The sequence below is a fragment of the Mercenaria mercenaria genome, chromosome 6 (genome assembly GCF_021730395.1).
Source record: "Mercenaria mercenaria strain notata chromosome 6, MADL_Memer_1, whole genome shotgun sequence".
Classification (NCBI taxonomy): domain Eukaryota; kingdom Metazoa; phylum Mollusca; class Bivalvia; order Venerida; family Veneridae; genus Mercenaria; species Mercenaria mercenaria.
In genome coordinates this window covers 24,487,432-24,501,431 of record NC_069366.1, presented here as the reverse complement: position 1 = coordinate 24,501,431, position 14,000 = coordinate 24,487,432, and the positions used below count along the sequence as shown (strand labels likewise).

Sequence of the window (14,000 nt, the reverse complement as noted above, 5' to 3'; positions counted from 1 at the left end):
AGTTCGCTATACGGATATAAGGAACCTCGGTTATAAGGAACAATTTATAGAGGTCCCAAGCTGTTCTTTATAACCGAAGTTTACTGTATCAGGCAATTGCTCTTATAAACTTAACATTAAATGCTTTTGAGAAAAGCGCATGTCTCCTACAACTGCCTAATCATCTGAATAGTAAGCCTGTCTTTGTATACTGTTTGTGGCCTACTGGTATTTGCATGTTGGAGTAACCGGTCTACAATGCTGTATCGGTAGTGGTAACTGGTCTACAATGCTGCACCGGTCTACAATGCTGTATCGGCGGTAGCAGAGTGGAGTAACCGGTCTACAATGCTGCGCCGGTAGTTCTTGGTAATTATGTCAAGGGCCATAAGTCTGAAGTGTCTTGGCCAATTTGGCTAGTTATCGAATTCGGTTGAGGTCTTATGGTCAAACACATTATGTCCAAGTTTGGTGAAGATCCGATGAGAAATGTTCGACTTAAGAGTGCGGACAAGCTTTGTGACAGATAGACACACAGACGGACAGACAGGAGTAAATCAATATGTCTCCCACACCACTGTGTGATGGGAGACATAATAAAGTTTGTCTATTACCTGAATAACTTCTTTCCAACATGCATATAAGTCTACAACAGATCAGCCAAAGCGTAGAGCATGTATATTAGTATGTTCACCTATAACATTAATTTCCAAATTTGTGAAGTCACAGCGATTTCAAGACTAATTCTTGATTTCAAATGCAATCATTCAGAAGATACAATATCTTAGATCTATATGTATGTCTATGATAGTCATGCAAAATTTCTACTAAATCCAAGCAGTGCAAACCAAGGAAGCACAACAGACTGTGTCTTCTAAGAAAATAGAAGTGATTAACAGTTAATTGAAGTGTAAAAATTACAAACATCTGACCTGCAACATTGCTATGAATAAAAGCTTTTATACAGTTCTTTTCAAATTTTATTAAGAAAACTTTATGTTAAGGTAGTTCTGCATGTTTGGATCGAAATCTTTTCTACAATGTAGAATTTTATTAAACTCTGATTTTTCAAAACTTCAGAAAATACCTAGAAAATTCAGCAATATCAAAAATAGATAGGGGTCGTGGCTTGATATTTATATAACTGATTGAAAAATTTGGACCTATGCATATTTCATAATGGAGTCTACGGGAAAATCATAACTTTCATAACAGTGTCGCGAATAGAATTTATTCTACAATGTAGATTTTGATGAAACTTCCACGGTTGTTAATAAATAGGGACTATAATTTGGAAAAAAATGTATACGTCCGTGTGCTTATTTTTGAGATATTTGACCATGATTAAAGTGAACCAGACATTTCACTCTAATTTTAACACATTATTTTGAATTTTAACGACTGTATGTTTAATATATATTTGACTTTAAAATATAGCAACAGTTAAAAAATTTACTCAAAGTTTCAATTAATTCATAAAATGATTTTCATTTCCGTACGCCCAATCCAGGCTTTATTCTACGTTTTCCGGATAAATAACGTTACGCCATCACTTCCGGTTTTTCAAACGTGCAGAACTACCTTAAATTTGTTTATTTTATATGGGATGCTGATCGAGTTTTTTTTTTTGTTGTTGTTGGGTTTAAAGTCCCACTAACACAATTATAGGTAATATGGCAACTTTCCAGTTGGATGGCTTCCTCACATGAAGAATTCTAAACCCCAAGTTAGGTCAGAAACCATATAGGTGAGGGGCACGTGAATTGAAGTCAGCGGCCTTATATAACCACTTGTCAATGGGAGCCCCCAATTTTCAACTGTACTGGAATTTCAATTATGATATACAGTCAGTAAACCTTGCTAGCACCTGCTTTTATAACCCAAAAGACAGATATGAAGTTTCAATTCAATATCTGCATTAGTTTTGGAGATAGTAACTTGCATGCAAAACTTTAACCAGGATTTTCTTAGTCCAAAAGGGGGCATAATTTGGCCAAAATACATGTCAGAGTTATGGGACTTGACCCAGTGAGGATGGTAATCAACCTAGAAAAAATAAGTTTCAAGCTATATGCCTTTAAATGATAGCTAAACATACTTGCATGAAAATCTTTAACCAAGCTGTGATGCTGACACTGACACTGCCAAGGTGAGTAGAATAGCTCAGACTATTCTTCGAATAGTCAAGCTAAAAATATTTGTTGAAAAAGTAAGTGACAGTTATTTTACTCTTGATGACCACCAACAAGAGGTCAAAGCTTACACACATGCTCTTAAGTACAATAATGAAACTGATCAGTCACAATTTATTTATTTTTTATTTTGTTGGGTTTAATGTCGCACCAATACAATTATAGGACATATGGCGATTTTTCAGCTTTGATGGTGGAGGAAGACTCAGGTGCCCCTCCGTGCATTATTTCATCACAAGCAGGCACCTGGGTAGAACCACCGACCTTCAGTAAGCCAGCTGGACAGCTTCCTCACATGAAGAATTCAATGGTCCGAGTGAGGCTCGAACCCACACTGGTGAGGGGCAAGTGATTTGAAGTTAGCGACAATAACCACTCGGCCACAGAGACACCCCCACCACAGAGACACCCCGACCAGTCAAAATGTTGCATTATGAGCTTATATCCTAAACTCAGTTTAAAATTTTGGAGTCTGGAATGGCTATACTCAATGTCAAAATTCGAAGAGAATTACAGCGACCGTGAGAACATGAAATCTGACATGTTCGGATTTTACACTGGCAGTTGTTTTTAATAAAGATGTACGTCCCCCTACCTAGACAAATTCTTAAAACCTGGCACACAAAAAAAAAAAAAACATTGTGAAAAAGTAACTATTCAAGAATTCTACAAACCTACACTGAATGTGAAAAAATTAACATATTCTATCATAAATTCTACACTCTAACTAATTCAGTTGAAACTAAACAATAAAGTGACATCTCAAACAGTTTTACAGCACAATAGTCTGCTAAAAGTTGCAAGTTCTCATTCACTGAAACTGAAAGAAAGAACTTAAATTGTTTAACATATGATTATTTCTATTCAATACGGTATCTATAGCAACAACAGTTTATCTTACCCGTTTTTCGTTACCCTCCCAAAACACAGTGGGAGGTCGAAATACATACACCTTCAAAATCGATGCATGAATATGTTATAAACATCAATGACAAGATGCACATACAGTAAAACCTGCTATAGCGGTCACCTCTATTAAGCAGCCAACCTGTCTTAAGCAGCCAGTGTCTCATATCCCAAAATGGTCATTCATTCTATAGATTACCTGCATTAAGCAGCCACCTGCTGTAAGCAGCCTCTTCTTCCCACTCCCTTGGCTGGCTGCTTAAGACAGGTTTTACTGTATTATACTTTTTCTCTAATTACACAAACCACTAGTGATCTGGACTTTCTGGTTGAAGCTTTGCAAAGTTCAAACGTTTGGTCAAATTATCTTTGCAATTTCCTGACATTTCGTCAACACTTTCATTTCAAAAGATGCATACATGCTTGATTTGTACATAACTATGCAGAAAGTAATAAAAGTCTTTTTGTTGTGTAATGTCTCATTTTACATCAACACATACTTCTACACAGAGCAGAATGTTTTTTCTACACAAAAAACAGAAATTTTTCCAGCACTGGAAGAAAAACAAAACTCATCTTATGCTATGTTAATCTCTCTATCCTCTCTAAAGGATTGAGCAACCACAGTCTTACTACTCGGTGCAATCCTTTTAAACAATCTCATAGTAAAACATCTTTTCTTTACATAATAATCAAAAGGGAATAAACACATTGCAATCATCATGCTATATATGAAGACTTATTTGTGTAAACTGGTTAAATGAGCCGCACCATGAGAAAACCAACATAGTGCATTTGCATCCGCGCAGTCTGGTCAGGATCCATGCTGTTCGCTAATGTTTTTTCTAATTGCAATAGGCTTTGAATGCTAACAGCATGGATCCTGACCAGACTGCATGGATGCGCAGGCTGGTCTGGATCCATGGTGGTCGCAAATGCACTATGTTGGTTTTCTCATGGTGCGGCTCAAACGGTGAAGTTAATGCATGCTGTATAGGTGGAGCCTTACCAACAATTTAACTACTAGCAGCCTAAACTACAAGCTTTTAAAAGAATGGTAAAAACATGCTTAAAGGTTTAAGGTAAAGTTTTTAAAAATTGGAAATATTTCAAACAAGTATAAATACTGCTAAAAAGAAATTTCCAAAAATATAATTTACAGGGAAAATAACTTAAAACACGAACAATTTCATAATTGCAGATATAACTTTAAAGAGAAAAATAAAATTCCATTAAAGGAAAAAATATTAACATATTATAAAAAGATGTGTAATACATATTATACATATGTTTAAGGAAAACAGCTGTGAAATAAATTAAATGGGCACTCATCACTTCAGAGAAATAAACATGAGGTTGTGCACTGTTCATTTGTTTTGTGTAGTAACAAAACCCACAGAGTAAATATTCAGATACCATTACAGTCAATTCTGTCCAACTGATTTATTCAAATAATCTCCTCAAGTTTTAGAAATAAACAACCTGAAAGTTACAACATTTCGGAATAAAAAATGCATAAAAGCCTTGATGCTTGTTCATCAATGTTTTGTGTCTCTAACTTACAACTTAGAATTTTGACAGGCACAATTTTTTACTTCCACTTATTTTTTGTTTATATTAATGAAATTTGAATGTAAATTTCTCCTAGTTACAGCAAGGCAATCGATAACACTGATGGATGCTCCCCGAAATTACTGAAGCATAAGGGACTTTTCAGTCATGGAGGTTATGTTAAGGAGAAATGTGGTCAGTAAGAGTTGTGGTTCTTTAACACTGCACTCCCTCTCACTGATCTCTATGAATATGTAAAGTATCAAGTCAATACCTTACACTGTATTTGAATTATGTCAGGGACAAGATTTTCAAAAAAGGGAGATAATTCAACAAGAGCTGTCCGTAAGACAGCCAAGCTCGACTATTCGAAATATTGACCCAGAAGCAGGAAAATATTACCCAAAAAAGTTAAATATCAAAAGAGTTTTAAGTTCAAAAGTGGGAATAATTTGACCAAAATGCATATCAGTTATGGGACTTGCTGCTATCAACTAGTTTTATAACCCCGAAGGCACATGAGAAGTTTCAATTCAATATCTGCATTAGTTTTGGAGATAGAAACTTGCATGTAAAACTTTAACCAGAATTTTCAAAGTCCAAAAGGGGGCATAATTTGCCCAAAATACATGCCAGAGTTATGGGACTTGATCCAGTGAGGTTAGTAATTGATCTAGAAAAAGAAAAAAATAAGTTTCAAATCTATATGCATTTTAGTAATAGCTGTATGTACTTGCACGCAAAACTTTAACCAGAATTTGCTAAGTCCAAAAGGGGGCATAATTTGGCCAAAATGAAGGTCAGAGTTATGGGACTTGATCCTATCAACTAGTTTTATAACCCCGAAGACACATGTGAAGTTTCAAATCAATATCTGTATTAGTTTTGGAGATAATAACTTGCATGTAAAACTTTAACCAAAATTTTCTAAGTCTAAAAGAGGGCATAATTTGCTCAAAAAACATGTCAGAGTTATGGGACTTGACCCAGTGAGGTTGGTAATTGATGTAGAAAAAGAAAAAATAAGTTTCAAATCTATATGCCTTTTAGAAATAGTTGTATGTACTTGCACGCAAAACTTTAACCAGAATTTTCTAAGTCCAAAAGGGGGCATAAATTGGCCAAAATGAAAGTCAGAGTTATGGGACTTGCTGCTATCAACTAGTTTTATAACCCCGAAGACACATGTGAAGTTTCAAATCAATATCTGCATTAGTTTTGGAGATAGTAACTTGCATGTAAAACTTTAACCAAAATTTTCTAAGTCTAAAAGAGGGCATAATTTGCTCAAAAAACATGTCAGAGTTATGGGACTTGACCCAGTGAGGTTGGTAATTGATGTAGAAAAAGAAAAAATAAGTTTCAAATCTATATGCCTTTTAGAAATAGTTGTATGTACTTGCACGCAAAACTTTAACCAGAATTTTCTAAGTCCAAAAGGGGGCATAATTTGGCCAAAATGAAAGTCAGAGTTATGGGACTTGCTGCTATCAACTAGTTTTATAACCCCGAAGACACATGTGAAGTTTCAAATCAATATCTGCATTAGTTTTGGAGATAGTAACTTGCATGTAAAACTTTAACTAAAATTTTCTAAGTCCAAAAGGGGGCATAATTTGCTCAAAATACATGTCAGAGTTATGGGACTTGACCCAGAGAGGTTGGTAATTGACCTAGAAAAAGAAGAAATAAGTTTCAAAGCTATATGCCTTTCATTGATGACTGTATGTACTTGCATGCAAAAACTTAACCAAGGTGTGACGCCGACGCCGACGCCAGGGTGAGTAGAATAGCTAGACTATTCTTCGAATAGTCGAGCTAAAAATAGGACTACCTAGAGTTATGGTTCCTTGTCACTGCACACTTCCTCTCAATGACCTCTATCATTGTACATGTATAAAGTTACAACTTGGTACCTTCAATACTTTTTTTAATTATCCTCCACACAGTGTGATGGACGGACGGACAAATAGACAAGGTGGCAACTATATCCCCTCCTCAAGGAGCATAATATGCTATACAAAACTTACACAGTAAAGACATATGAAATTGAATTTTTGTCTCTGTCTGGGTCTAAAGACTATATTTCTGAAACAGACCACTGGGAAGGCACATGTGCTTTTGCTGCTTACAAAATGGAGAAATTAATATAAAAAGGGAAAAGTTCAAACAGGAGGAAGTAGCCTTGAAAAAGCTGGACTACATACCTGCCAGTATTTGGAGCACACAATGAGAACTGTACGCTGGTTGTACGGACAGCATGTCAATGTCTGTGCATTCAAACATCGTATCTGTTTTGATTCATCTTCATGTATTGGCCTTGACTAAAATTGCATTTTAAAATAACAATGAGGGAACTAACATCAATTAAAGGTTTGTTTATCAGACAAGAAAAAGTAAGGTGGCAAATCAGGTGGCAACTCTATATCAAAAAATCTTGAGAAAATTAACAGTTTATTGCATATAACACTATAATGGAATTGTATAAAAATAAGGCAGATACCATGATTTCATAATGAGGTGATTATCAATGAAATATATTAAAGAAAGTAACTTTTATCCACAAATTCTTTTCAAATAAGCAAATAAAAATGTCTTGTATATAGCTCTAAGACATAACACTTTTGTTCCTCCATCATTCCTGTCAAAACCGTTTTAAAAAGGTTATCCACAGAATATCTGAGATCTTAAGAGGCTGAGCTTGTGTTTATCTTTATTTAATTATATCATATATTATATTATATTATACCAGAACATGTTCAAAGGCGCTTTACATAGTGCAAAGGCAGCCACTCAGGGTGCCAAAATTCATCCTCTACTAGTACAAGCACAGTGCGATCTGACCAGAGGGCCAGACAGAACAGACAGAGAAATCCTTTTAGACACAGGCCTGTCCAGCTAATTTAGCCTAGCTCTTTGTGAATAGACTGTCATTTTTTTTTTAACCAGCATCAGTGTATAGTGCCAATATATACAAAGTGGTCTTTCCTGGGGAAAACCAGTAATGGCTACTTAGTTAGGTGAGAGACACTCAAGAACATCTCAGAAATTTCAAATGACTGGACCAGGATTCGAACCCGTGACCTCTGGTTTGACAGTCAAGCATGTTAACTTCAACCCGAAATCCTTAAGTTACTTAATTGCTTATGCACTTCTGCAGAAATTGTTCATGAAGACAACTTTTCATTTTCTTTTTTGTAGATTGTTACACGATTCAATCGAAAATGTCCTAACTTACCCTATTCTCTGATCCGCTTAGGGCCCAAACCTTCACTGCTCCAGAATTTGAAATGGCAACAATCACATCATCTAAAACATAATCAAAGAACAGTGTCAGCATTTTTAAAATACTCTAGATATACTTTTCAAGCTGCAAATCTCAAGCGTAACTACATTTAGAACATTTGAAAAAAATTTCTGACACAAGTATAAAGGTATCATTAACTGTCAACTGTAACTAATGCTGTTTTATATCAATTAGATGCCAGTGGGGAAATTATACTGAGCCCTTATTTGCTTAGGATAGGTAGGTGAAAGGATAATGCTAGAAATGTAAAATGAATAATAATGGTTTTCAGTCCTACAGATTGCCTAATTGAAGCTAAATCTTGTGCAAGATATAATGTATTGCTCAGAGTACTATGCCTTTTTACAGCCATTTAGCATTTACGTAAATCCCACTGCAAGCAGACCTGACAAAAGATAGCAAGCTATTGATTTACGCTTGGTACTTCTACTATCTAACCTTCTCTTTTTGCAGGTCGTAGAACACAGCAAGCACTGATCCAATCTGGAGACACTCTAGAACTCAGCGTTAACACAATCTCAAACGTTAAAGGATCCACTATCACAATTTCTGGGTAGTAACCATTACACACAAGTCGCACATCCTTTGTGTTTCGGAAATGGTAAGCCTGTAAAATATTGATGGACTTGATTAATACTAGCTTCTGAAATAATTTGCTATCTTAAAATAAAACTTACAAATAAAAAACACACTGAAAAATATGCAATTTCTTGTAGGTTTTTAAGGTAGAAGCAATAATAAATGGCCAAACTTGGCTTAAGTCACTCCTCCAAGGTACAAGACATAAGCTATGATTACACATAAGATTTTCAGAATTGTTGAAGTTTTCCTCCTACTAATTAAGCTAAAAACCAATTCTGTTCTGAAGAGAATATTTTTCTAAGATGTCCTTGTGAAGCCCTATGCAGATCTCTATTTCAAGTGAAGGCCCCAAAAGATCAAAATCAAGCAAACTTAGTGGAAGAGCACTAACTTACTCTGAAATCATTAATATCCCCATGAAATTACCGTTTTGGCCAAAACCATGAAACCTTGAAATTTCATGATTTTACAGTATACCACATGTAAAATACCTATTTTTTTAACACTGTCCATATCCAACGATATGAACCCCTGTTTACCGGGGTACACAATGGTGTTAAAAATCATAAATTCTCTCATTCATATAATTCTGATGCAGTCTCAGATGCATAGATCTACATTGTAAGTTTTAAAATTTCTGTAGAAAAATGTAAACTAGAAATAAGAATCAGTAATTACACTACCTGCATACTGCTATGAGCATAAGCCATTTTTATAGTTTCTATGCATCTGCCATCAGCAATATCCCATAAACACATCTCTCTGAAAAAGCCAAGGTAACAATTTGCAAGTTTAGATGTACATGCCATACAGTTTGATAGTCATGTTAATATGTTTTAACTCCAATTTAATCTGGATATATTTCTAGAAAATTAGTTTTAATCTCAATTACAAGAACAAATCAAAATGTTCTTGTTGGCTTATTTAATATTTCATACCACAACCTTCCACATGCCATTTAGGTAATGAAGCACACCAGTGCCTTGACTGAAATAAGTTCCCCATACATTTTAAAACTCGTTAAAGTGAATCAATTTGTTTTCCTTTTCAATTATTCTAAACTTTGATATTAAAGTGAATTAGGCTAAGTTAGTCTAAAACTAATTCCAGTCTGAAGTCTCTGCAGCAAACATAAAATAACAATGCTATTACTATTACATGTACAGGTATCAGTTTGTTTAATCCTTATCATGCTAAACATGATTGATTCTGCCTTTGAGACCAGTGCAGATCATGATCTGCACTGTTCGCCATTCAGTCAGTATATTTTGGGTAAACACCCCTTTTAACAGTTAATGCCACTGTCCAAATTGAAAGATGGACAAGTCCATTATAGAAATTTAGCAGGGTAAGGGTTAAGTTCTTTCAATCTGTTCTGCTGATAAGCCAGCATAAAGTAAAATGTTCCTAATACAGGAAAAAAAAGCAAACGGTAACTTTGCAGAGAAAGATGGTCTTGTATTTAAAAGTTCTACAAAGAGTCTAAAGAGAACCATTCTTTTTCAAAATATATTACAAAGTTGTAAAGAAAATAGCGCATATCATAATGAGAAAACTTTTTAATGATTTTTTATTTTTTTAAACAGATAGATGTCTTACAATTTAATACTAAAGTTGAACAAGATTTGATTTTAAAATTAGGTACCCATTTTCTGAAGCACTGACAACCCTGGTGTTTCCCTGCTGTGCTGAAGCTGGTGCCAAACATGATATGGCAGCTGTATGGCCAAACAACATGTGACGTGGGTAAACCTGTATCAGTATAAATAGACAGTATTTGAGGCTATCAGGTGAAATGAGATATTAAAAAAAAAATCATAAACTTTCAAGTTACAAGTTATTTGAAAGAATATCTATGCATGAGTTACAAACCAAACAGTTACAGTACAATAGTAGAACGGATACCTCCTTGTTCTCTCGATGTTCCTTTTCAACCATGTTAAAGAATTTACCTGGCTAGTCATAAAACTGATTTAATTGAACAAAATTAATGGTATCTACTGTTCCCTTAGTCAATCATTCTATATGCACATAAGAGTACTAAACAGACTTAAACTAAAACTATAATGTGACTTATACATTTCAATTACCTCCCAATTAGGTGAAAAATCCCATACACAGAGCTGAGCATCATTGCAGGCTGTCACAATATTCTTCATGTCTGGTGTCATGTATATAGCGGATATACAATGCGTGGGAGCATTTTTGCCCCAAAGCACCACAGGTACTACTATATTGTTACCAACCACCATGATTCTTGGTAAGTCTACAAAATAAAGTTAACAGTTTTTTTCACCTAAACATTCTTGCACTGTTGCGAGCAAACGTAATTTTGAAACTGCAGAGAATAAAATATTTATAGCAAAAATTTGAGGATACACAAGACTTTAGTGTCCAATATAATTCCCTTTTTTGAACTACAAATATTTTACTTTAAATGGCAAGTGGGCTTATCCTATGAAAGTATTTGAGCTGTGCCATGAGAAAACCAACATAGTGGGTTTGCGACCAGCATGGATCCAGACCAGCCTGCGCATCCGCGCAGTCTGGTCAGGATCCATGCTGTTCGTTTTCAAAGCCTATTGCAATTAGAGAACCTGTTAGCGAACAGCATGGATCCTGACCAGACTGCGCGGATGTGCAGGCTGGTCTGGATCCATGCTGGTCGCAAACCCACTATATTGATTTTCTCATGGCATGGCTCATTTCTATAAAACCTAGATATCACCATGTCTTTACTGTCATGTAAATACTGCTACATATCGTTTCACATCTCCTTCTCTATGATAAGCACTTTTTTCCAACGATTGTAAATGATGTAACACCAGAGTTTCAACTAAATTCACAACATGATGAGAAAATATTTAAGCAGTTTGGATGCGAATATTAAATCACTCGTGCTACGCACTCATGATATTAATTATTATGCATCCGAACTCCTGCCCATATTTTATTAACTGATAAAATATAGGGACATATTTATTATTTCTTAATTGAACAACATTGTATAGCGGATAGATACGAAATAGCTATGAGACAGTCTATTCCTGATTAAATTCTGCACAGTTACAGAGAATGTGATTTTAATAAATCACCTTCCAAAATGAAACTTGAAGGAGAAATCTACTCTAAAGCTACATTGTACTTTAACTTAGTTTAAGAAAGTAGAATTGAACATTATCTTCTTTACTGGAGATTTATTGGTAGATGTCTATAAAGGTGTTTTATGACCTATTCTAACACGATCCGATTCATTTTCCTATTAAACCAAGAAGGCAGAAAACAGTGAATTATTATACAACAAATCACTGTTCTGACGTCACAATTATTACGGCATAGTGGCGCGCTGGAAAAGAAACTTATTGAAAACAGGGAAATATTTAATGAATGTCGTCAAGGATGTACTTAAAAATACTTGGTAACGTGTTAGAATCGAAATAATGTATCTCATTTAGTGATTTGCTCTTGAAAAAATTATTGTTTGTCGTTCAGATGCGTATTATTATATCACTCGGGCTGCGCCCTCGTGTTATAATTCCTTCGCATCTGAACTCCAAACAATGATTTATTCAACGACAAATCACTGGATGAGACATATTATTTCTTAAATATATTTTCAGCAAAAGTTTAAAAATTAATGTATGGCGGTATATCATAATTATGTGAATTTCCATGCATCAAATAACACTTCAAATTGGTAACAAGAGTGCCAGACTGTCACAAAATACACCTGTCATCAAACTTGGCCTAATTCAAGGGGCAAAATCCAAGAGTGCCTGGGGCAATTTGGCTGGTTATCGAACTTGACCGAGATATTATGCCCACAAACATTGTCAGCAAATTTGGTGAAGATCAGATGAAAACTGACTCAGAGCGCGGACAAGGCTAAATTAGCAGTTTTTCGAGTAATACAAGGGCCATCATCCAAGAATGCCCAAGGCAATTTGGCTAGTTATCAAACTTGGTTGAGATATTATGCCCATAAACATTGTCAGCAAGTTTGATGAAGATCCGATGAAAACTGTTTGACTTAGAGAGCGGACAAGGCTAAATTTGCAGTTTTTCAAGTAATTCACGGACCATAATCCAAGAGTGCCTGAGGCGATTTGGCTGGTTATCGAACTTGGCCGAGATATTATGCCCACAAACATTGCCAACAAGTTTGGTGAAGATCCCATTAAAACTGTTTGACTTAGAGAGCAGACAAGGCTAAATTCGCTGTTTTTCGAGTAATTCAAGGGCCATAATCCAAGAGTGTCTGGGGCGATTTGGCTGGTTACCAATCTTGGCCGAGATATTATGCCCACAAACATTGTCAGCAAGTCTGGTGAAGATCCGATGAAAACTGTTCGACTTAGAGAGCAGTCATGCTTTGGATGCACACGTGTTCACGCAATACGCCCCGCTCTTTCAGTCAGGCGTATGAAAAGGTTATACAGGCTTTCAAAAAGTAGGGCTATTTTTGCCAAAAAATAAGGGCTTCTAGGCGACCTCTATCCTAAATATATACTGTTGTTTGTTTATTTAAAGGTGTATGCTTGGAGGTTATAAATAATTTAAGCTCGTTGGAGTGAAACGAATTAGAGCATAACTATGTTTCATTAAGCTGTAGCCTAGGAACTCACGGAAACTGAAAGTTCTAAATGAATCTTAAAGAATATTTACTTCAATAAGTTAATTGGTTCATTATATGCATGACTTTGTGCCAAAAAAAATTAAGCTCACAAAAATTACAAAAAAATAGGGATAATTTAAAAAATAAGGGCTTTTTTAGGAATTTGGCCCTTTCTGAGTGTTTTTTTTTTAGAAATTTTAGGGAGGCCTAAGAAAAAATAGGATTTTTTAGGAATTTTAGGGCCATTTGAAAGCCTGGAACTTATACTATAAAAAACAACCATCTATGAAATTTGTCAAACCTGATTGTCAAAGAATTTGGCAACTATTTTTAACTTTGAGGATGAGAGTATGATAAAAGAGGGAAATGTTATATTGCAGGGTTACAATATCAACAGGATTTGTCAGCATTTGTTGAGAGGGCTAAGATGCTTTCCTACAAAGGTAAAGGCCTCAGGTTGGATTCCTGGCTATTCCCATTGTGGTGTGTCCTCAGTCGACCCAGCTGTAAATGGGTACCGATATTGCTGGGGGTAAGATATTATTATCTTGATCTCACTGCTGCGCATAAGATGTAAAGGTTAACAATAGCACATTTTACATAGGGGTGATAAGGTATTTTTTATTACAAGTGGCTAGGGGTCTGGTAACTGGACTTCTAGACCCAGAGGGTCCGGTAATCAATATTCATTAACTATTATATACTGTATTACCAGTGTATAATGGTATTTGCTGGGGGAAAAGGTATCATTAATTGTCATAAAGTTGCCATTTTTAATTGATCTATCATTCGATCATCTGTTTTGACGCTCATGAGTTTTGACGCCCATTTTTATTTTGCTGTCAAATAGTTAAGTGACGTATTATGA

General features: G+C 35.3%; 1 protein-coding gene across 2 annotated transcripts in view; it reads right to left on the bottom strand.

The window, feature by feature from the left end:
* Positions 1 to 14,000, bottom strand: part of LOC123549386 (WD repeat-containing protein 7-like) — a 64,629-nt gene that overhangs the window by 49,365 nt on the left and 1,264 nt on the right. For both annotated transcript variants that reach the window (XM_053545434.1, XM_053545435.1), the window contains exons 2-7: positions 10,608 to 10,783; positions 10,163 to 10,269; positions 9,201 to 9,279; positions 8,374 to 8,542; positions 7,867 to 7,937; positions 6,836 to 6,952 (exon numbers count right to left, since the gene is read on the bottom strand). In XM_053545434.1, the coding sequence (XP_053401409.1) occupies positions 6,836 to 6,952; positions 7,867 to 7,937; positions 8,374 to 8,542; positions 9,201 to 9,279; positions 10,163 to 10,269; positions 10,608 to 10,769 (705 nt within the window). In that variant the 5' untranslated portion in view covers positions 10,770 to 10,783. The remainder of the gene's footprint in view (positions 1 to 6,835; positions 6,953 to 7,866; positions 7,938 to 8,373; positions 8,543 to 9,200; positions 9,280 to 10,162; positions 10,270 to 10,607; positions 10,784 to 14,000) is intronic.